The sequence below is a fragment of the Cynocephalus volans genome, chromosome 2, assembly GCF_027409185.1.
Source record: "Cynocephalus volans isolate mCynVol1 chromosome 2, mCynVol1.pri, whole genome shotgun sequence".
NCBI classification, from domain to species: Eukaryota; Metazoa; Chordata; class Mammalia; order Dermoptera; family Cynocephalidae; genus Cynocephalus; species Cynocephalus volans.
This window is the reverse complement of record NC_084461.1, coordinates 34,198,773-34,221,411: the sequence shown is the minus strand read 5'-3', so window position 1 is coordinate 34,221,411 and position 22,639 is coordinate 34,198,773. Positions and strand designations below refer to the sequence as shown.

At 38.4% G+C, this 22,639-nt stretch overlaps 1 protein-coding gene across 1 annotated transcript in view; it reads right to left on the bottom strand.

Moving 5' to 3' along the window:
- WDR70 (WD repeat domain 70) overlaps positions 1–22,639 on the bottom strand; it is a 359,712-nt gene that overhangs the window by 5,475 nt on the left and 331,598 nt on the right. Inside the window, exons 16-17 of the mRNA XM_063087213.1 lie at positions 21,118–21,234; positions 18,565–18,727 (exon numbers count right to left, since the gene is read on the bottom strand). Coding sequence (XP_062943283.1) covers positions 18,565–18,727; positions 21,118–21,234 — 280 coding nt within the window. The remainder of the gene's footprint in view (positions 1–18,564; positions 18,728–21,117; positions 21,235–22,639) is intronic.

Sequence of the window (22,639 nt, the reverse complement as noted above, 5' to 3'; positions counted from 1 at the left end):
GCCATGACTTGACAATCTGACACACTTGTTAACCCTGTTAGAATGAATACTGCCCAGAATTCTGACCCTGAATGAACTCTGACCCTGTCATCACAAATGCAGAATTATTAAGATTGAATAAAAGGCCTGACCAAAAGATTCCACTTGAAATGGTTCCTTCTTTCTAGTAAAGCGCTAATCAAAGATTTATTTATTTTTTTTAATATTAGGGACACAAAAACATGAGAGATAACAAGATGTTTCTAGGTAAAGAGTTTTCTTTTTTCTTTTCAGGAAATGAATACATAATATTTTAGAAAATAAATAAACACATCTCAGACTCATAAATAGGGCATACTAACTCATAATGCTATGTGTGAGAGTTCAAAGATTGTGTGAGGTTGGAGAAAGGGACATGTATGAGACATTTGGAAATTGTGGAAACAGAAAAAAAAGAAAGAGAAAGAGAGGAAAAGAAAAACAGAAAGAATCCTATAAAATTGCCATTAGTTATCTTATCACTAAATGGGGAAACAAGTTAGAATGATAAAACTCTTGAGGACACAGAGGCCTAAGACACCCAGGTACCATCAAAGCCCTCTCTAAGATCCCGTTTATAAAATATATAACTGCGGGCCACAATTTCTACTCAAAAATATACATGAAGGCCAGGCATAGGCATAACCCCACCATCTTACTTCATGGTTAAGGAAAATGGACTCAGTCAAGGTAAGAGACTCACTAGGTAGTGGCAGAGCTGGATCTAAACCCCAGGACTTCTGATTCTTAGTCTAGTGTTCCCTCTGCTATGCCACACTGGCTCACACAATAATCTTTTCAGCTTCACTATTACTCAACTTTTCTAATAACTACTACTAGTTGCTTTGTGAAGAGAAGCAGTACACTGTAGGCTTAACTCTGAATCCAGACCACCTGCACTCAGAGCCCAATTCTGCCACCTGCTACTTGTGTGGCTTTGGTCAAATTATAAGCCTCAGTTTCCTCACCTGTACAACTGGGACAATAGTACCACATACATCATAGGGCTGTGTGAGGATTAAATCAATATAGATAAGGTTTTTAAACAAGCCTGGCATAGTGTAAGTACAATAAAAGTGTTATTATTTTTATATACCTTGCTTTGGATATCAGATGTTCCACACTTCATATGATAGACGTATTTTCAAAAAATGGTATGTAGAATGCATTTGGTAAAATAATTTATATGTTAAACACAACATAGCAGCTTTCTATTATTTTTAAATTCTGAGGAATTTTCTTATGTAAATAATCTTTCTTCACTATGAATATCTGTAACTGAAATAATCTAGTCTGTAAGTCTGAATTTTTTTAAAAGAAGAATCACTTATGGTTTGTTTTGAAAAATTACTTTTGTATTATTACCAAATATTAGAGTGCAAGATAATCACCTGGGGCACTTCTTAACACACAGAGTCCCAGCCCCAGCCCCACAGAGTCTAACTGAGCAAGTCTGGGGTAAAGTCTAGAAATCTGCATTTTTACACTTACCCCCATCCGCTGCCACAACACACATATGACTCTGACATAGGCAGTTCACAAAACCTCTTTGAGAAACACTGGCCTCTACATAGGAATATGGCAGCCAGTGACAATTAGTCACCTAAATATAACTCAGGGAAAAAAGATATTTTTCTCTCTGTGGGTTTATGTCCCTTCCTGACACAAATAATATATAAAACTTCATTTGCTCACAGAATGACCTCTTTAAATATTTCCTACTAACATGACATGACTTTAAATGGATCCTTTATAGGTGAGAATGATATTTTAATATGTACACACACACATATCAACATATCCTATTCACACAAAACATGAACACTGAAAATTAAATTGACTGAACCAGCAATAACAGCAGCTTATCTGGCAAGAAAAGTGACCATGGTTGACAGAGTTGTCAGGCTGGCAGGCTGCTGGCCAGGATCCAGGCTCCCACACACATCTATCCCTGTCTGATGTGTAAGCTAATAGCATTCTGGATCTACATCCTGCCCACTCCCCAGCCAACTCTTCTCCCCTCCCTCCAGCAGCATCTTTTAACAAGAAACTGTAATTGAATCTGCCCATGTGTGGCTGAACAGGAGTCCTCTGTGATCCTGCTGTGTTTGAAAACTTTCACGGCTAGTGCCAGGAATGAAACTGAAATACTCAATCAATAAATGTAAAGTGTCCAAAGACTCTTCATTATCATCACTGAAGAACAAAGGTGAGTATATGTCATGTGCAGGCAGGTAGATTTGTGGAATGTCTAATTGTGCTTTTCTGTGATAAAAAGAGAAACAGTAAATAAATCTTCATTTCATCACTGACAGAAGGCAATTGCAGTGAAGAAAAACAACCAGACGCACATTCTCAATTACATTGACCTTTATGAAAAGATTCTTTTAAATATTAGCTTCCCTTCAAACACTTTGCCACTTGGCAGTAAACGGTATACTCTATCTAGCAGGTGAACACAGGAGAAACAGCACTGTGATCCTAGCTAACAAATTACATGCCAGAGACAGTGCCATGAACTTAGTTAGTATGCAGTAAATGTAAGGTGACAAAATTGGGTTGAAGGAAAGAGATGGGAGCAAAATGCAGTGGCAGTAAGGTATATATTAAGAGAGCACTGTGCTCTGGAAAGCTCATTAGACTAGGGATCAAGAGGACTGAAGTCTAGTTGTAGTTTCAATCACTGTTAATTGAAGATCATGCTGCAGTCTCTCACAAGAGGGATGAGGATATGACAACACCTGTTTTACCCACCTTGCAGAACTATTATTAAACTAGCACATTATTCAATTGTAAATATAACTAACTCACCTGTAGTGCAGAAAAATATCTTTAGGTAATGGTCACAAATGAACAAAAGCCTCCAGTTTCAATTAATTCTATTTAAACAAAGTTGAAAATATGGATGAATGATTCTCCAAGAAATATTAATTACTGAGCAGCTTCCGAAGAGTCAGAAAATTCAAATAAACTATTTGCAATGAGGGGATAGGAAAGAGAGAGATAAATTAAGGAATTACTGCTCACCTCCACTGTACAAAAGTGCCAGGCTATGACAGCTTTACAGGTGAATTACATCAAATCTTTAGAAAATAGATAAGTTTAATGGTATTCAAAACAGTTTGAAGGTATACATAGAAAAGAAAGACATACAAAATTTTTAGAAAGCCAGCCTAACACCTGACAAAAAATACACTACAACCATGTAAAGGTAATATCAACAGTGCCAAGATGGCCCAGTATTAGTACATCTAATAATATAATTCATCATATTCACAGATGAAAGTAGAAAAATCATACGATCACTTCCATAAAGATAAAGGAATTCAATAAAATTCAGCATCTATTCCAGACGTATATGCCTCTGGCCTTTGCAGGGTTTTTTCTTTGCATGGGATGCTCTTCCCCTGGGTGTCTACATGGCTCATTTCCTCATTTGACTCAGGTCAAAGACCACTTTAGTAGAGGTTGTAGCCTTTCTACCATATCTAAGCACACTTCCCACAACCCCCGATTACTCTATGTCCCCTTATCCCTATTTTAGTTTTCTTCTTGGTGCTTAATATCATCTAAAATCTATGCATTTATTTATAGTCTGTCTCTATTAGAATATAAGCTCTATAATAAGAGCTATATCCCCATATCCTAGAATAGTATCTGACACATAGCAAGTATTCAGTAAATCTTTTTTGAATGAATAAAGAAAATAGAAAGAGATGGATTCTTCCTTCACATCTTGTATGTGTGTTTCAAAAGTTACATTTTGTGGGGAAATACTATTAGATTGAACAATATGAAACTGCCAATATTTGACCTTTTTTCACCTACAAAAAGGAAAAGTTCACATTATTTAATGTCACAGAATCACTCCTGTTAAATTTCAAGCTAAGAAAAGGATGTGTACTATTACTGATATTATTTAATATTGTCCTCGCAGTAGTCAATGTAATTAGGTAAGAAAAAGAAATAGTAGATAAAAAAACTGGAAAGGAGAAGGTAAACTTATCATTATTTACATAGAATATAATTTTATACCTATACACACCAAATTGGATAAAAAATTATTTAAACAATAGAAAAATACAGTAAACAGCTGGCTACAAAACTAATATATATAAATAATGCACATATATATAGCCACATCGCATTTCCATATACAAAGGAGTTATAAATCCAGTGGAAGAAAAGATCCTATTTACAATAGCACAAAAGATAAGTAGAAATAAACTTAAAAGGAAATATGAAAGATATATGTGAAGACAACTTAAAAATGCTACCAAGGGATACAGTGATGAGACTAAATAGAAAGATGTACCCTGTTCTTGGTTTGAAAGAATCATTAATATGGAATTCTAAGTTAATATATACATGTAACTTAATTCCACTAAAAATAGCACCAATAATTTCTGCGGGAGGTTGCTAGATAACCTAAAGTCATGAAGACTTGCAAGAATAGATTAAAAAGTTCTGATAAGAATAATAAAGCAGACAGCCCTACAAAAATGAAAACTGTTTGGTATTAATACTTGAATAAACAGACCAATTAACAGAACAGAACAGAGAGCCTAGACATTGATTCAAATTCATATTTAAGTACATTGTGCACAATAAAGGTGTCATCTCAATTCAATAAGGAAAATTAAATTATCCAATAAAAAGTGTTACTGTAAAGGGCTAACCAACTCGAAAAAATTAAATTGGAGCTCTACTGTGGTAGGTTGAAAAATGGTCCCCCCACAGTTATCCACCTTAAATCCCCAGAACCTGTGAATGTTACCTTATTTGGAAAAACATCACAAGTATCCTCACAAGAGAGAAAAGGAGAAGACTGACACAAAAGGGAAGGCAATGTATAGAATGAACAAAGATTGGAGTGATCTGACTATGAGCCAAGCAATCAAGAAACAACCTCCAGAAGCTAGAAGAGGAAAGGAACGAATTTTCCCCTAAAGCCTCTGCAGGGAATATGGCCTTGCCAACACCTTGATTTTAGACTTCCGGCCTCCAGAACGGTGAAACAATCAATTTCTGTTTTTTGACACAAAGTTTGTTGTAATGAATATGCCTGCCTCACTCCTTCCACTAAAATAATTCCAGGTAAATCAAAGACTTAACTCTAAAATGAAACTATAAAAGTACTAAATGGAAATATGGGAGAATTTTAAAAATAATTTTGGATAGCAGATGCCTTCTACTAAAAACAAGCCCAAAAAGCCCAAAAAGAAAGTATTTCTAAGTCTGACTACATTTAAAAAAAATTTTTTTTCACATGGGAAAAACGCCATAAACAAAGTAAAATAAAAAATGACTGGGTGAAATATTTGCAATTAATGACAGACAAAGTGTTAACCCTCCTTAATATAAAGAACTTTTACAAATCAATAAGAAAAAGACCAATCAACCACTAGACAAATGGGCAAAAGATGTAAATAGAAAGTTCACAGGAAAAAAAGGCTTTTAACATTTTAACACTCAAAAATTATAAAAATGTAAGTGAAAACTACAATGGGTTACAGATTTTCACCTATCACTGACAAAGATAAAATTAACATGTTCACTTAGCAAGGAGGAGGGAAGCAGACACTGATACATTGAATAAATTGGTTAAAAAGTCTCTCTGGAGGAAAATATGGCACTATCTAAATAAATTTAAAACGCGAATACCCTTTGAGTTATCAATTCTATTTCTAGAATTTTTGCATATGTGGACAAATACCTATGTTCAAAGATATTACTTTCAGCATTGTTTATGAAAGCAAAAGAGTGAAAACAATGTAACTGTTCTTCAAGAGGTTATTGTTTTAGAAAAGTATAATATAATCACATAATGAAATATACAAAGTATCAAGAATGAGCTAGATATGAATGGATGAATCGAGCCCAATCTCCAGATGTATATATACCAAGTAAAAATCAAACAAATAAATAAAACCAAAACCGGCTTGTAAAACATGCTATTTACCTGCATTTTTAAACAATAAATGAATGTTATCTGTATATACATGGATTTTCTCTGGGAGGATATACAAGAACCTGCAGTGGTTGGTATTTCTAAGTAGTACAATGAAGGAACTGGGGGTTAAGTGAAAGGGAGGCTTTCAAACTTCCACTGTCTACCCTTTAGTAAGGCTGCAGTTTTTTGTTTTTTGGTTTTTTTAACTGTGTGTATGTATACTTAAAAACTCAAACATGAGAATTACATACAAAATTGAAGTTGATCCTTTATCAGAATAATTATTTGTTAGATGTTCAAATAACCTGGAAATTCTAAAGCCAGTTAACTGGTCTGGGTTCTAGCAATGACTTGCTATCCAACAGGTTCTAAAAATTATCTTCTCAGTGTTTCATTTTCTTCAATGGTAAGTTAAATCTTTGACACCTGCCTAGGAATTATACATATACTGCTAATATCAACCAATAATCAGAAAACAGTATTATTTCAACATCTGTTGAGACATATCAATGATTTATTTTGTGTGTAAACATACACACACATATTTAGAACAGTTAGCCATCAAAATGATGTTCACTACATTTAGCAAATTTTAAACTATGGCTCTGTTTTCTCTTCTTTCCTCGGGTAATTTTTGGTATTTTTTTTTTAAATTTTATTTTGTCAATATACATTGTGGTTGATTATTGTTGCCCCTTACCAAAACTTCCCTCCCTCCTCCCTCTCCTCCTTACCCCCCAACAATATCCTTTCTGTTTGCTTGTCATATCAACTTCAAGGAATTGTGGTTATTATATCTTCTTCCCACCTCGCCCCGGTTTTCTTTTGTGTGTGTGTGTGTGTGTGCGCGTGTGTGTGTGTGTGTGTGTGAACTTATATATTAATTTTTAGCTCCCACCAATAAGTGAGAACATGTGGTATTTCTCTTTCTGTGCCTGACTTGTTTCACTTAATATAATTCTCTCAAGGTCCATCCATGTTGTTGCAAATGGCAGTATTGCATTTGTTTTTATACCTGAGTAGTATTCCATTGTGGAGATGTACCACATTTTCCGTATCCACTCATCCGATGATGGACATTTAGGCTGGTTCCAACTCTTGGCTACTGTAAAGAGTGCTGCAATGAACATTGGGGAACAGGTATACCTTCGACTTGATGATTTCCATTCCTCTGGGTATATTCCCAGCAGTGGGATAGCTGGGTCATATGGTAGATCTATCTGCAATTCTTTGAGGAACCTCCATACCATTTTCCATAGAGGCTGCACCATTTTGCAGTCCCACCAACAATGTATGAGAGTTCCTTTTTCTCCACAACCTCGCCAGCATTTATCGTTCAGAGTCTTTTGGATTTTAGCCATCCTAACTGGGGTTAGATGGTATCTCAGTGTGGTCTTAATTTGCATTTCCCGGATGCTGAGTGATGTTAAGCATTTTTTCATATGTCTGCTGGCCATTTGTATATCTTCCTTAGAGAAATGCCTACTTAGCTCTTTTGCCCATTTTTTAATTGGGTTGCTTGTTTTCTTCTTGTAAAGTTGTTTGAGTTCCTTATATATTCTGGATATTAATCCTTTGTCAGATGTATATTTTGCAAATACTTTCTCCCACTCTGTTGGTTGTCTTTTAACTCTGTTAATTGCTTCTTTTGCTGTGCAGAAGCTTTTTAGTTTGATATAAACCCATTTGTTTATTTTTCCTTTGGTTGCCCGTGCTTTTGGGGTCATATTCATGAAGTCTGTGTCCAGTCCTATTTCCTGAAGTGTTTCTCCTATGTTTTCTTTAAGAAGTTTTATTGTTTCAGGGTGTATATTTAAATCCTTCATCCATTTTGAGTTGATTTTAGTATATGGTGAGAGGTATGGGTCTAGTTTCATTCTCCTGCATATGGATATCCAGTTATCCCAGCACCATTTGCTGAAGAGGCAGTCCCTTCCCCAGTGAATAGGCTTGGTGCCTTTGTCAAAGATCAGATGGCAGTGTGTGGGTTGATTTCTGGATTCTCTATTCTATTCCATTGATCAGTGTGTCTGTTTTTATGCCAGTACCATACTGTTTTGGTTATTATAGTTTTGTAGTATAGCTTAAAGTCAGGTAGCGTTATGCCTCCAGCTTTATTTTTTTTTTGCTCAGCATTGCTTTGGCTATGCGTGGTCTTTTATTATTCCATATAAATGTCTGGATAGTTCTTTCCATTTCTGAGAAAAATGTCTTTGGAATTTTGATGGGGATTGCATTGAATTTGTATATCACTTTGGGTAGTATGGACATTTTCACTATGTTGATTCTTCCAATCCAAGAGCATGGGATATCTTTCCATCTTCTTGTATCCTCTCTCATTTCTCTCAGCAGTGGTTTGTAGTTCTCATTATAGAGATTTTTCACCTCCTTGGTTAACTCAATTCCTAAGTATTTTATTTTTTTGGTGGCTATTGTAAATGGGCAGGCTTTCTTGATTTCTCCTTCTGCATGTTCACTATTGGAGAAAAGAAATGCTACTGATTTTTGTGTGTTGATTTTGTATCCTGCTACTATGCTGAAATCATTTATCAATTCCAAGAGTTTTTTTTGTAGAGGTTTTAGGCTGTTCGATATATAGGATCATGTCATCTGCAAACAGGGACAGTTTGACTTCATCTTTTCCAATCTGGATGCCCTTTATTTCCTTCTCTTCTCTGATTACTCTGGCTAGTACTTCCAACACTGTGTTGAATAGGAGTGGTGAGAGTGGGCATCCTTGTCTAGTTCCTGTTCTTAAAGGAAAAGCTTTCAGCTTTTCCCCATTCAGGATGATATTGGCAGTGGGTTTGTCATATATGGCTTTAATTATGTTGAGATACTTTCCCTCTAACTTATAGAGGGTCTTTGTCATGAATGAGTGCTGAATTTTATCAAATGCTTTTTCAGCATCTATAGAGATGATCATATGGTCCTTGTGTTTGACTTTATTAATATGATGTATCACATTTATTGATTTGCATATGTTGAACCAACCTTGCATCCCTGGGATGAATCCCACTTGATCGTGGTGAATAATTTTACGTATGTGTTGCTGTATTCTGTTTGCTAGTATTTTAGTGAGGATCTTTGCATCTATATTCATCAAGGATATCAGCCTGTAGTTTTCTTTTTTGGTTATATCTTTACCTGGTTTTGGTATCAGGATGATGTTTGCTTCATAGAATGAGTTTGGGAGATTTGCGTCTGTTTCAATCTTTTGGAATAGTTTGTAAAGAATCGGTGTCAATTCCTGTTTGAATGTTTGGTAAAATTCTGCTGTGAATCCATCTGGTCCTGGGCTTTTCTTTGTTGGGAGCCTTCTGATAATGGCTTCAATCTCCTTTATTGTTATTGGTCTGTTTAAATTTTCTACGTCTTCATGATTCAGTTTTGGGAGCTTGTGTGTGTCCAGAAATTTATCCATTTCCTCCAGATTTTCATATTTGTTGGTGTATAGTTGTTTATAGTAGTCTTGAATGATTCCTTGTATTTCAGATGAATCAGTTGTAATATCGCTTGTTTCATTTCTAGTTTTTGTTATTTGAATCTTCTCTCTTCTTTTTTTCGTTAGCCATGCTAATGGTTTGTCAATTTTATTTATCTTTTCAAAAAACCAACTTTTTGATTCATTGATCTTTTGTATTGTTTTTTGGTTTTCAATTTCATTAAGTTCTGCTCAGATCTTAATGCTTTCTTTCCGTCTGCTAACTTTAGGTTTGGATTGTTCTTGTTTTTCTGGTTCTTTAAGGTGAAGTGTTAGGTTGTTCACTTGCCATCTTTCCATTCTTCTGAGGTGAGCATTTAATGCAATAAATTTCCCCCTTAATACTGCTTTTGCAGTATCCCACAGGTTTTGGTATGGTGTATCATTATTTTCATTAGTTTCAATAAATTTTTTGATTTCCTGCTTGATTTCTTCTTGGACCCATATGTCATTAAGTAGAATGCTGTTTAATTTCCATGTGTTTGTATAGTTTCCAGAGTTTTGTTTGTTATTAATTTCTAGTTTTAATCCATTGTGGTCTGAGAAGATACATGGGATAATTCCAATTTTTTTGAATTTATTGAGACTTGATTTGTGACCTATTATGTGATCTATCCTGGAGAATGATCCATGTGCTGATGAGAAGAATGAATATTCTGAGGTTGTTGGATGGAATGTTCTGTAGATATCTGCCAATTCCAATTGGTCTAGAGTATTGTTTAGATCTTGTGTTTCTCTACTGATTCTTTGCCTAGAAGATCTGTCCAATATTGACAGTGGGGTGTTCAGGTCCCCTGCTATTATGGTATTAGTGTCTATTTCCTTCTTTAGGTCTAATAGAGTTTGTTTTATAAATCTGGCTGCTCCAACATTGGATGCGTACATATTTATGATTGTTAAGTCTTCTTGATGGATCTGTCTTTTTATCCTTAAGTAGTGTCCCTCGTTGTCTCTTTTTATGGTTTTTAGTTTAAAGTCTATTTTGTCAGATATAAGAATAGCTACTCCAGCTCATTTTTCTTTTCTGTTTGCATGGTAAATCTTTTTCCATCCTTTCACTTTTAGTCTATGTGTATCTTTATGGGTGAGGTGGGTCTCTTGTAGGCATCATATAGTTGGATCCTCCTTTTTAATCCAGTCAGCCAGTCTGTGTCTTTTGAGTGGGGAATTTAAGCCTTTTACATTAAGAGTTGTTATTGAAAGGTGTTGATTTATTCCTAGCATTTTATTGGTTGTTTGGTTGTCGTAGGTGTCTTTTGTTCCTTGCTTTCTGATTTACTGTTTGGTTTCTGTGTTTGTTGGTTCCTTGGGTTGTAGATAGCATTTTTGTTTGTTTTTTTTCTCTTCATGAATGCCATTTTTATTATACTAGTGGGTTTTGATTTTTCTTGGGTTTTTATGGCAGTGGTAGTTATTTTTCAGGAACCAAACCCAGTACTCCCTTCAGGATTTCTTGTAAGAGTGGTCGTGTGGTAGTGAACTCCCGCAGTTTTTGTTTGTCTGAGAAATATACTATTTGCCCTTCATTTCGGAAGGATAGCCTTGCAGGGTAAAGTATTCTTGGCTGGCAATCTTTGTCTTTTAGTATTTTGAATATATCATCCCATTCCTTTCTAGCTTTTAGGGTTTGTGATGAGAAGTCTGATGTTAGCCTGATTGGGGCTCCCTTATAGGTGATTTGACGCTTCTCTCTTGCAGCTTTTAAGATTCTCTCTTTGTCTCTGAGTTTTGCCAATTTAACTATAACATGTCTTGGAGAAGGCCTTTTTGGGTTGAATACGTTTGGAGATTGTTGAGCTTCCTGGATCTGAAGATCTGTGATTTTTCCTATACCTGGGAAGTTTTCTGCCACTATTTTGTTGAATATGTTTTCAATGCAATCTCCGTTTTCCTCCCCTTCTGGAATACCCATGACTAGGATATTTGAGCGCTTAAGGTTGTCTGATATCTCTCTCAGATTTTCTTCAATGTCTTTGATTCCTTTTTCTTTTTTTTTCTGCTTGTGTTATTTCAAACAGCCCATCTTCAAGTTCAGAGGTTCTCTCTTCAACTTCGACAAGCCTGCTCGTTAAACTCTCCGCTGTGTTTTTTATTTCACTGAATAACTTCTTCAGTTTGGCAAGTTCTGCTACATTTTTTTTCAGGACATTGATTTCCTTGGACATTTCCTCTTTCAGGTCCTGTATACTTTTCCTCGTTTCATCATGATATCTAGCTGAGTTTTCTTGTATCTCATTCAGTTTCCTTAGAATTATCACTCGAAATTCCTTGTCAGTCATTTCAAGGGCTTCTTGTTCTATAGGATATAGAGTTTGAGATTTATTAACTTTTGGTGGTGTACTTTCTTGATTTTTTGTATTTCTGGTATCTTTTTTTTGACGTTTATTCATTGTGGTAGGGGGTTTCACAGTCCACCAATTTGAGACTATTGACTAACTAAGATGTTGCTGTGGTTGCCAATATGGTATGGCTACCTCTGTGACTGCTCAGTTGGCCTCTAGTGCCTTGTGTGTGTGGTTGCCTAGGGTCTTGGGCCTCTCCGGGGAGCCACCTCTCTGGTCAGCTTGGACTCTGCTGGTCTCCTGGATCACGGGGCGGTACCGCAGGGTGTGTGGTCTCTGCTGAGCTTCCACTTCCCATGCAGGAGTTCTCCCTGTTCCATGCGCTCTGGTCCGGGCTGCTGGATCACGCAGTGGTGACCCCACAGGGTGTGTGGTTTCTGTCGAGTCTCCACCTCCCTGGCCGGACGTCTCCCCGCTCTTTGCGCACTGGGCTGGTCTGGGATGTGTCTTCTGCAACCCTCATCTATCAGCTGGGCCTTCAAGACCCTGCTCGGCACCTCCTCGCCCAGGAAGTCTACCAGGTTTCTGCTAGGCGCAGACGACCAGTCGCTCTGGGTGCCTTTGTAGCACTGTGTAGATCTTTCTCGGGACTTATCACCTTCCTCCTGGTATTGTGGTTATTTGTGTACTTGTCTTATCTCCCACACCAGAGCGTGAGCTCCTCAGGGGAGGAGCCCACAGCACACGGTTCACCTTTGAATCCCCCCTGCACAGACCAACTCTGGTGCCCGCCCACAGTCAGCTCTCTGGCAGGTTCAAGTGAACTTGGGAACTCTCCAACCACACTATTCCTAACTAGAAATCGGTTAGGCGTTTTTCCCAACTGGTGGCCGCAGAGATGGTATCTGCCTCCCAGTAACAGGAAGTTTACCGGGGGCCGGAGCCCAGGGTGTGCTGAAGTGACAGTTGGCCCAGCCCATACTTCCTTGCCCTCCCGACGCTGGCCAGGGACGCCCCACGCCACCAGCCCCGCCAGAGAACCACGGAGGGAGTGGGAGGGGAGGCCGGCCCGCAGGCCCCAGGAAGCCCCACGCTGGGGCAAGCAAGTGGGAAGGCTCAGTGAGGAGCCGAACCAGGCGAGGAGGACAGGCTTGGCTGAGCCGGGCCGAAGCCCCCACCACCTGAGAAAATGGAGGCAGCCCCGGGGCCAGTGAGTAGCCCGGTGGGGCAGGCGGAAGCCGGGCGGGCATCCGCCCCCCGAGCAGGGCTGGGCCGGGGGTCACTCAGGGGGCTGTGCTGGGCCGGGCAGCTCCCTCTCTGCCTCTGCCTCATCGCCGTCCCCGTCCCCGGCCGCCGCCGCCACCCCCTCAGGCTGCTCACTCGGTCCCGCGGCGTGGCTCGGGCGCTCCCATGAATCTTCTTTTATGCCGGCCTGAAACCTCGAATCCTGAATAGGGCAGCTGGCCGCCTTCAGCGTGGCCCCGGCCTCCAGGATCCTGGCAGTGTCAACAGCGCCCCGGCGCCATGTTCCCTGTTTAGAGACTCGCTTTTGCAGCTAAGATACAGTTCTTTTCCTGCTCCATACCTGTTGCCTGTAAATGAGGCAGCCTCTCCTGCCAAGGGCAAAGTGGCGGTCAGCCCCCACGACCGGCCACCAGCAGCAGTCCTCCCTTAAGAGACGGCATGGGGAAGGTCCACAAGTTTCCCGGCTGTGTAAGGCCCAGTGGCCGCGTTTTCCACCTCAGCTACTCCGCGCCAACTGCCGCAGCCCTTGGTATGTTTTTAAACAAGTCTTTTGAAGTTAAAAAAAAAAAAAAACCTAATAATAATAGAAAATAATTACTCCATAAAAAAAGGAGTGTTAACATAGGCATAATCTATACACTTGTCTGACTGCCAATGATGTGTTGACATATATTAGCTTATACACACACAAACTCTACACAAATGAAGGCTAAATGCACACTATTTAGCTGGCCAGCCTTGATATGACGCACTTAGCTGTTGTAATATTATCCAACTCATTGTTCAGAGATGTTCCATCTGTACTGTGTGGTTATTAACGCACATCGTGAACAACCACGATTGACATTACACAGTAAACTCTATTCTGCAACAACATGTATAGCAGAGGACACAGTGCTCCCCCAAGATCTCCTCAAATCCCTTTAGCATTCTTGTGCACTGTGCTTTCAGTCACAGCAGCAGCACCTATCTTCGAAGCTCTGAAGAGCTATCAGTGCCTGGGAATGTTCTACCCAGCCCCATCTACAGTCATTACCAATGACCAACAGACCAGTGACTACAGATATTCCAGCTGCTGTGCCCCTGAACATGTTACCTCTGACCACAATCTCCAGGTCTACCCTGCGGCACTGAACCAAAGTGACCTTTCCTGGGACTTGGCTTGACACTTCATTATACTTCTCCACTCCCCCACTGGTTTTCTAGGAATGTATCCTAATAAATCACCTCTACATGAATCTTTGTCTTAGGGTCTCCTTCTAAGGAACCCATGCTAAGACAATGTGTTTTTCTTTTATGCAAAGTAATTCCTAATGATCAGCAGATAGGGGACTTAGTATAACACATGTATTACTCCATTCTTGTTGCTTATAACAGAATGCCTGAAATTAGGCAGTGTATAAAGAAACGAAATTTATTTCTTACAGCTTAAGCAAAAGAGAGCTAAGCTTCTCACACGGTCTCCTTATAAAACCATCGTAACCACACCCATGATCAACCATCAACGGATTAATCCATTCACTAGGGCATGGTCCTCACAATCTAATCACCTCTTAAAGTCCCCACCTTTCAATTACCATAACAGGATTCCCCCCTACCCCCATCCCTTAACACTAATACAGTGGGGATTAAGTTACAATACATGAAACTTTGTGGGACATGTTTACTCATAACAATCTGTAGACTGAGTTGGTTCTTAAGGGATTTTTTCCAGCATATTAATGTTTTTGAAAGTGATTAGTGTCCAGCTTTCTCATAAGTAAAAAGAAAACTTTAGTAATGCATAAAGATATCAAGAAAAAATTGAAGATACCTCCAACAATACAAAAATACGTGTGCACAAGTTAATTCACTGTAGCATTGTTAGTAATTATGAAGTACTGGAAACAACCTAAACACCTTTACATAAGAGAGTGGTTGAATAAACTATGATACATCCATACAATGGAGTACTATGCAACTTGAAAAAGAATGAGCATCAGCTCTATGAATTGATATAGTGATTTCTAGTGCATACTGCTAAGTAAAAAAAATGCAACGCCCAAAAGACTATTTGAATCAAGTCATACACTTTAAATATTTACAACTTAAAAAATCAATTATACCTCAATAAACATGAGGGATAAAAAGAAGTTAAAGTACTAGACTGATAAATTCAAATTTCAAAAATGTCATAACAAAAAAAGGTAGCTGACATAATATATTCACTCCCCAAGTTAAAGTTAAACTTCATACAAAAATGTTGATGAACAAATATTTAGATAACCAACTACTTGGTGGATAATCACAGATCAGCAATAATTTTGTGATAAAAGTTGGATTTGGGTAGTATTAATATAATAAAAAATAATGACATTTTACTTTATATATATGTTCATATGTTGTAATTATACTTCACCATAGATTTTCAAATAGAATTTAGACCAAAAAAAGGGGGGTGTGGGGGCCAGCCCATGGCTCACTTGGGAGAGTGTGGTGCTGATAACACCGAGGCCGTGGGTCCGGATCCCTATATAGGGATGGCTGGTTAGCTCACTTGGGAGAGCGTGGTGCTGACAACACCAAGTCAAGGGTTAAGAGCCCCTTACTAGAAACCTTCTTTTATTTTTTTTAAAAAAAAAAAAAAAAGTACTTATACTATGTTATCCTTCATGTAAGAAGGAATGGGATATAAGAAAATATTCATGTATCTTCTCATTTGTGCAAAAGAAATACAGGAAAGATAAACCAGAAACTAAAGAGACTGGTTAGCTAGCTATAAGAGGTGGGTGGGAAAGGTACTGAAAGAAGGGGGACTGGAAATGGGAATAGGGGAGCAGGGATGAAGGAGAGACACTTCTCTGAGCATATCTCTTTTAAAGCTCTGACACCACAGTAATATTTCACACACTTTTCACACACCTCCCCCCAAAACAAATAAATAAACAGAATGTGGGGTAAACCCAAAAAGGTAATATAAACACTAACAAATGAAACTAGCTGCATTTTAAATGAATAACATAACTACACTGACTGGGGTGGAGAAGAAAAGATCTAATCTAAGCATGATGGTTAGATCTAATCTAAGTGTGATGGTTAGTTTTGGGTGTCAGTTTGACTAGATTAAGGAATACTAGAAACCTGGTAAAGCATTATTTCTGGGTGTGTCTATGAGTGTGTTTCCAGCAGAGATTAGCATGTGAGCTTGAGTGGACCAGGTGGGAAAGATCTGCCCTCAATATAGGTAGGTGCTATACAATCTGCTGGGGTACCAGAGAGGACAAAAAAACAGGAAAAAGCAAGTTTCTCACTTTATGTGCTGGAGCTGGGATACACTGTTACCTCCTATCCGTGGACATGAGAACTTGACTCTTCAGCCTTTGAGTTCCAGGACTTAGACCAGTGGCACCTCTGGGTTCTCAGGTCTTGGCCTCAGCCTAAGAATTACACCATCAGCTTCCCTGGTTCTGAGGCATTCAGACTTGGACTGAGCCATACTATTGGCATCCAGTTTGCAGAAGGCCCATTGTGGAACTTCTCAGGATTCACACTCATGTGAGCAAATTCCCCTAATAAATCCCTTCCCATATATCTATATACATATCCTATTGGTTCTGTCTCTTGGAAGAACCCTGATTAATATACTAAGTAACTTTGGAAAACAGTATCTTGACTGGATACTGTAAGGCTAGAGTCAAAAAGAGCTAAAAGTTCTCATAGGGGTATGAGTTAGAAATTCTGAAACTACGTGTATACTAGAATTGAACAAATAAGAGCTGAGTTTCTCACTATTGGAGAAAGAAGTTACAAATATGAAAAGGGGAAAAGCTATATTGAAAGCAGAGTCATCAATTTAAACTCATGGTTTTAAAAATATAAATATAGATTGATACATACATAAATACAGATGTGTGTATATGTGTAGGTTAGTATACATACATGTATTTCCTAGCTTTGTCAGCAGAGAGGACCTAGAAACAATGGAACTCCAGTAGCAATGAGCACATCTAGAACCCAGCTCCTGGTTTCTAAACACCATTCTCCAACAACTTCTCTTTGGAGAAGTGGTTGATTCCAGAAAAGGGGCAAGAAAAACAAAGATGAGCCTGGAACATCTTGTGGTGCCAGAAAGTAGGGAAATGCTCAAAAATATATAGGGGCATGTTGAAAGAAGAGCCATTCCAAAGGAGCTTCTATTGGCCAAAGCTGGAATAATTTATGTAACAAACTAAATAATGAAAGTACTGATTTTAATTCATAGAATAAAGTATTTTAGAGACCATAACAAAATTTAAAAAGTTGAAAAATAAGTAAATGTGGGAGAAGGGACAACTCTTCCCTTAGGCAGAATTCTAAATAATAAATATAGGATGGAAAGAAACAGAAAATTACCATTAGGCAAATACCACAATAATAACTGTTACAGGTAAACCCACCCATGAAGATAAAACTAGACAGCAAAAGTGTAAGGAGAAACAGGATTTGCATAGTTTTAAAATATCACCCCCAAGAAATTTATCAACTCGAAACAATGATACAAACTTATAGTAGAGAAACTTGGCAGACATCACCTTAACCAAATAACCAAAATTAGTACCACCAGTAATGAAGACTTTGATAAGATGCACTGAGAAGGATTCAACATCACTCCTGTGCTATTTTTGCCGAACATGCATAGTTTCATTGCAATCGTGAGAAATATCAAACTAACCCAAACTGAGAGAAAGTCTACAAAATAACCGACCACTATTCATTAAAAATGTCAAGGTCATCAAAGACAAGAAAGACTGAGAAACTCTTATGACTGGAGAAGGCTAAGGAGAAATAACAACTAAATACAACATGGGATCCTGGAACAGAGAAAAGACATGAGTGGAAAAACTGGTTAAAACCAAGTAAGGTCTGTAGCTTAGTTAATAGCATCATATCAATGTTAATTTCATGGTTTTGGTAATTAATTGTACTATGGTTACATAAGGTGTTAACATTAGGAGAAGTAGGGTGAAGAGTATATGAGTATATGAACTCTGTACTGTTTTTGCAATTTTTCTATGAGTCTAAAATTAACTGAAATAAAAAGTTAAAAAATGTAAAAACTGAAACTTCTACAGTTGTACCTTTCTTCAATGTAAATGTAGCTGATTTAGTGGCTTTAAGAACCTCTACACTTTCACTCACCTTCAGGTACCCGAGGGAATCTGAGTAGGCAGGATCTACTCTGCAGTGTTACTTACACATACAGCTCTATAAATAAAAGTTAGTCCTTAATAACAGACCTACAAACTGCTCCCCTTCATTTGCTTTTAGCTCTCCTCAACTAAGGCAGTGATTTATTTTATTTTATTTTTAATTATAGGCAGGATGGGCTTCACATAATGGTTTACACTAGATTATAACTCTCATAGAATTGACCTAGTTTTAAAATTCACCATTTTAGAGTCTTAAGATATAAACAAATGCCTAGGCTTCAAGATCTGGCCTATTTTTCATGCTCAAGAATGAAATAAGAAATGGAGAAGTTAGAGCCCCAAAATACCATTGTTATGTTCTTCCGAATTAATTAAACATAAAAACTTTTCTATTTTAAAAAGCTATTTTCTTACTTAGAATATGCTGGAGAAACCCAGTATGGGTTGTCTTCTGCTGCTTTGGCATGACGCAAAATGGCTTCCCGGGGATTACTGTCATCAGTCTTGTCCAAAGCAATGTTCTTCACAATGTAGGATGACAGAGTGCCCCCATGGGTTCCAACACGGCCACCACGACCTGTTTCAAAAGAAAAAATGCAAATCAGAAACTGAATGAGCATGACAATATAGAGGTATACCTTGTGTACACTGTACTTATCATCTGAGCACAAATCTCAAGAGTATTTAAGTATCATCCTTTCAACTTTCATTTATAATAATCAGAAACGAAGTAAGAAATCACCAAACCTTGACTTCCCTGTAACATTTTTAAATAGGAAAAGACTTTTTTTTTAATTGTTATGTCCTAGTTGCTTAACTTATAGAGTGAAACCAATATAGAAAATTACAAACGGTATGCCATGTACATGTCTTAAAAAACTTCCTCAGGCATAAATATTTGAAATTCAATTAATAAAAATAACCAATGTTCATAAGATGCTATTTTAGCTTTAAACAAACATATCTTAAGGCTTGCCATCTTCTAAAAATTTTGCTGGGGTATTATGAGAAAAAACAAGTAAGTTGGACACACTGATTCATTTATTTTACTGGACTGTAATTGCCCTATTAGAGAGGAAGCTCCTTATGAGCAGGGATTTGTTCCCCGCTGATCCCTAACAGCTCGCATGGTTCCTGGTACTCAATAGCACTTCAGCTAAGGAGGTTGAACAGATCTCTATGAAAGAGATGAATCCAATTTGGGAAAGCTCAGAAGGTAGAGAAGGTTATTTTCAATGACTGAAATGGGTTAAGTACAAAACAACAGAGAAAAGTTCAATGGGTATTTGGGGACACAAGTGAACCAAAAGTCATAGCAGAAGATCAAGGGTAGGAGAGAACTGAGGTGTAAAGCTACAAAGGTGGTTAAAGTTAGACTATAGAAAACCTCAAGTCTCTGAGAATACAACTGGACAGTGGGATCCTTAGGGAGGTTTGGGGACAGTAGCAATAAGAAAACTAGAGGAATTGGGGGTTAAAGTGTAGAGAGCACTATCATTTATAAAGCAAATGTATTTCACAGGGCCTATTTTCCAAAGCCCTGTAGTCTCAGGTTTAGCCTAACTTTTTAAAATTACATATAGAAATGTTAAGCATGCGATAGACAGTAAACTTTCCACAGGCTAAAGTCTCTGTTGTAGATAAGAATTGTAACACAGCATAATTGCTGGCTCCAAGGACAGATGCCCTTGATGCAATTAAACCTAATGACTGCTGCCATGACAATTATCTTACTGTTCTTTTTGTAACCGCCTATAGTCCTTTTCTGTAATTTTCTGGCCTGGAGAATAAATTCAGGGAAAGAACCCCAGTTCATGGTTAATTTCCAAAGGAAGAAATGCCTTGCTCTTGAGGGTTCTGGGAAATTAACCCCTTTGGGGTCTCTCACTGCTCAGAAGAGATGGGCTTTGAGTAATCTTTTGCGGCTCCATCACCCAGGGAAAAAGGGGCGACAAATCTGTGGGAGGCAAAGCAACATTAAAGCTGTGTGTACCCTGAATGAAGGCAGGGCAGGAAGAGGAGTGACTTGAGATAAGGTGCCTAGTTAGAAAAGTTTGCAATAATCCAGGCAAGAATATTATTTAGAAACTTTGGGCTGGCCAGTTGGCTCAGTTGGTTAGAGTACAGCCTTGTAATACCAAGCTCAAGGGTTCAGATCCCCTTACTGGTCAGCCACCAAAAGAAAAAGAAAAAAAAAAAAAAGAAAAGAAAGAAAAAAGAAACTTTGATGAGGACGGTGGCAGAGAAAATGAAAAAATCGAAAGATATGCAACATGTTCTCAATGCTGAAGGGCAAACAGATGTAAGTCCAGAACTCAGGTTCAGATGAATGAACAAATCAAAAGCTGTAGGTTTGGGAGCCTAGGACAAATAGAAACTACACAAGTGATAACAGTAAATGGAATTCTAGTGAAGGCATGTGCTGTACTATAGCCAATGCTATCTTGTTTTGTTCTGGTACCTACTTTTTAAAAAACTCTAATGACTTTTATTCATCTTCTAGTGACATGGGCAGCTCCAGTTTCTCAACACAGAACTAAATGATGGCTACTTTATGTCTTGTGTGAAACCTAATTCAGCCTGGGTTCTGGTCAAATTGCCCAGTGTGATATATTTAAGCCAGTATTGAGAGCAGTGGTTCTAACACTGGGTTCCACGGAGCCCCAGGGTTCCACTGAGGTCATCTTCAGGGCTCAAGTTAGAGAACAAGCAGAAAGGGCTCCAGGCTTCCTTCCCTACTTCAACAAAGCAGCTCCGTTTTTATCAGTTTTATATACTGAGATTCTGTGTCATACATTTAAGCAAAAAGTTCTGGTGCTAAAAAGAAAATGTTTAAAAATCACAATCTAATAAAATCTCTCTGAAGATAAAGCAGCATCCAGGTGCAAAAGAGCTTCCCAATTCTATATCAATTACCCCACCTTGCCCCTCAACCCCCTTTGCAGGTCATTAGCCAGATCAAGTCACCTGGGCCTGCTACAGGAGGTTCAGGTTTGTGTGACTTCAGGGGATCCAGTCTGTCCTTCTCCAGCTGTTTCCTTGTACTCCGTTGGCGGGGCTCGCGGAACATAGGCAAGGCATGAGCTACGGGAAGTCACATTTGAAAAATTTCATTATAATAATAACCCTTCCATCCAAAAACATAGCTAAAGTGTGACTAACTGAAAGACGAAATGGAAGTCATAATGACAGCCTTCCTCTAATAATAAAAGACAGTCTTACTGTAACCAATTATCTCATTTTGTTTGAGACCAGACTCATTGTTCACCTTTTCTGGCAGCTAATAGCACTCAGGAAATACTGTCAAATACCGTCACGGAAACACTGGTGAGGCTCCCCATCTCCCAAACCATAGGTAGCAGTTAAAACTTAATTTCTGTGGTTTTGAAAAGAAACTCTTAATGAGACTACCTCTTTTTTTCTTACAGGACCCAAATGTGAATAACGCCAACAGCTTGCCTGTTGGCCCTGATGTTTCCTCAGATGCCTCATAAACACTGGAATCACTTCACACATCTCTGAAATGTGACCATCTATCAAGAGGAGTTGACAACACTGAGTAACCGGAAGGGAGGAGCACTTATCCCACTGAAACTGAGATAAAGCTTGCCTTGAAATGCAGGGGGTACCTGAATCTCCTGGCATGGGACTTGATAGGGCCCTATCCCTCCTTCTAGATGGTGGACGAAACAAGAGAATAAAAATCAGAGTAATATATGTTCGATTGCTGTCGGTTGTTTACTCAATGTCAGAATTAAATTTCAGAATATGAGTATAAGAATTCAAAAGGGAAACAGCGTAATATTCTGAGGGAGAGGGAGAAGGTTTGGGGGGGAAGTATTAAATAACTAGATTTTTCTTGATCAAAACAAGTACCAGAATAATTTCTTTCGACACTTACATGCAGATTAAAACCTCTTTGAAAAAAGAAACTTTTATCAGGGGACCGGGGGTAGGAGCGTAAAGGGTTTAAAGGGAATTTATAATATGAGTGAAATGTCTACAACACTTCAAAAACTCTGCCAGTATCCCTTCCTGTCCTCTACCCCGCTGCTTACCAGGGCCAGACCATATCACTCATCAGTAAAACATGCCTGCCTTGAGTCAGGGGAGCTGAGAAACACAGACACCCGTTACTCTGTTGGGCAACACGACACAACAGTATTTTTAGGAGGAGGAAAAATAGCTTTTCACTTCAAACGACTGGAGGAACTTAAGTAGGCCGCGTGTAATTACATGAGCTAGACTGGTTATGACACTGACTTTAACACTTCTACTCTTGCAAAAAGTGTCATGGGATCTCTTACTGATCATAAGTTCTAAGGGACCTGGTCTTACGTGAGACCCACGAGCAGGGAGGAAAACCCAACAGTACAGCGACCCTTGGGCTTTAGATGTCACCAATGAAGTCCACAGGGCCATCTGCTAATGACAATCCCTGTGGCATCCAAGATTTCCTTCCTACTTGTTACCTGTTACAGGTCTGAAA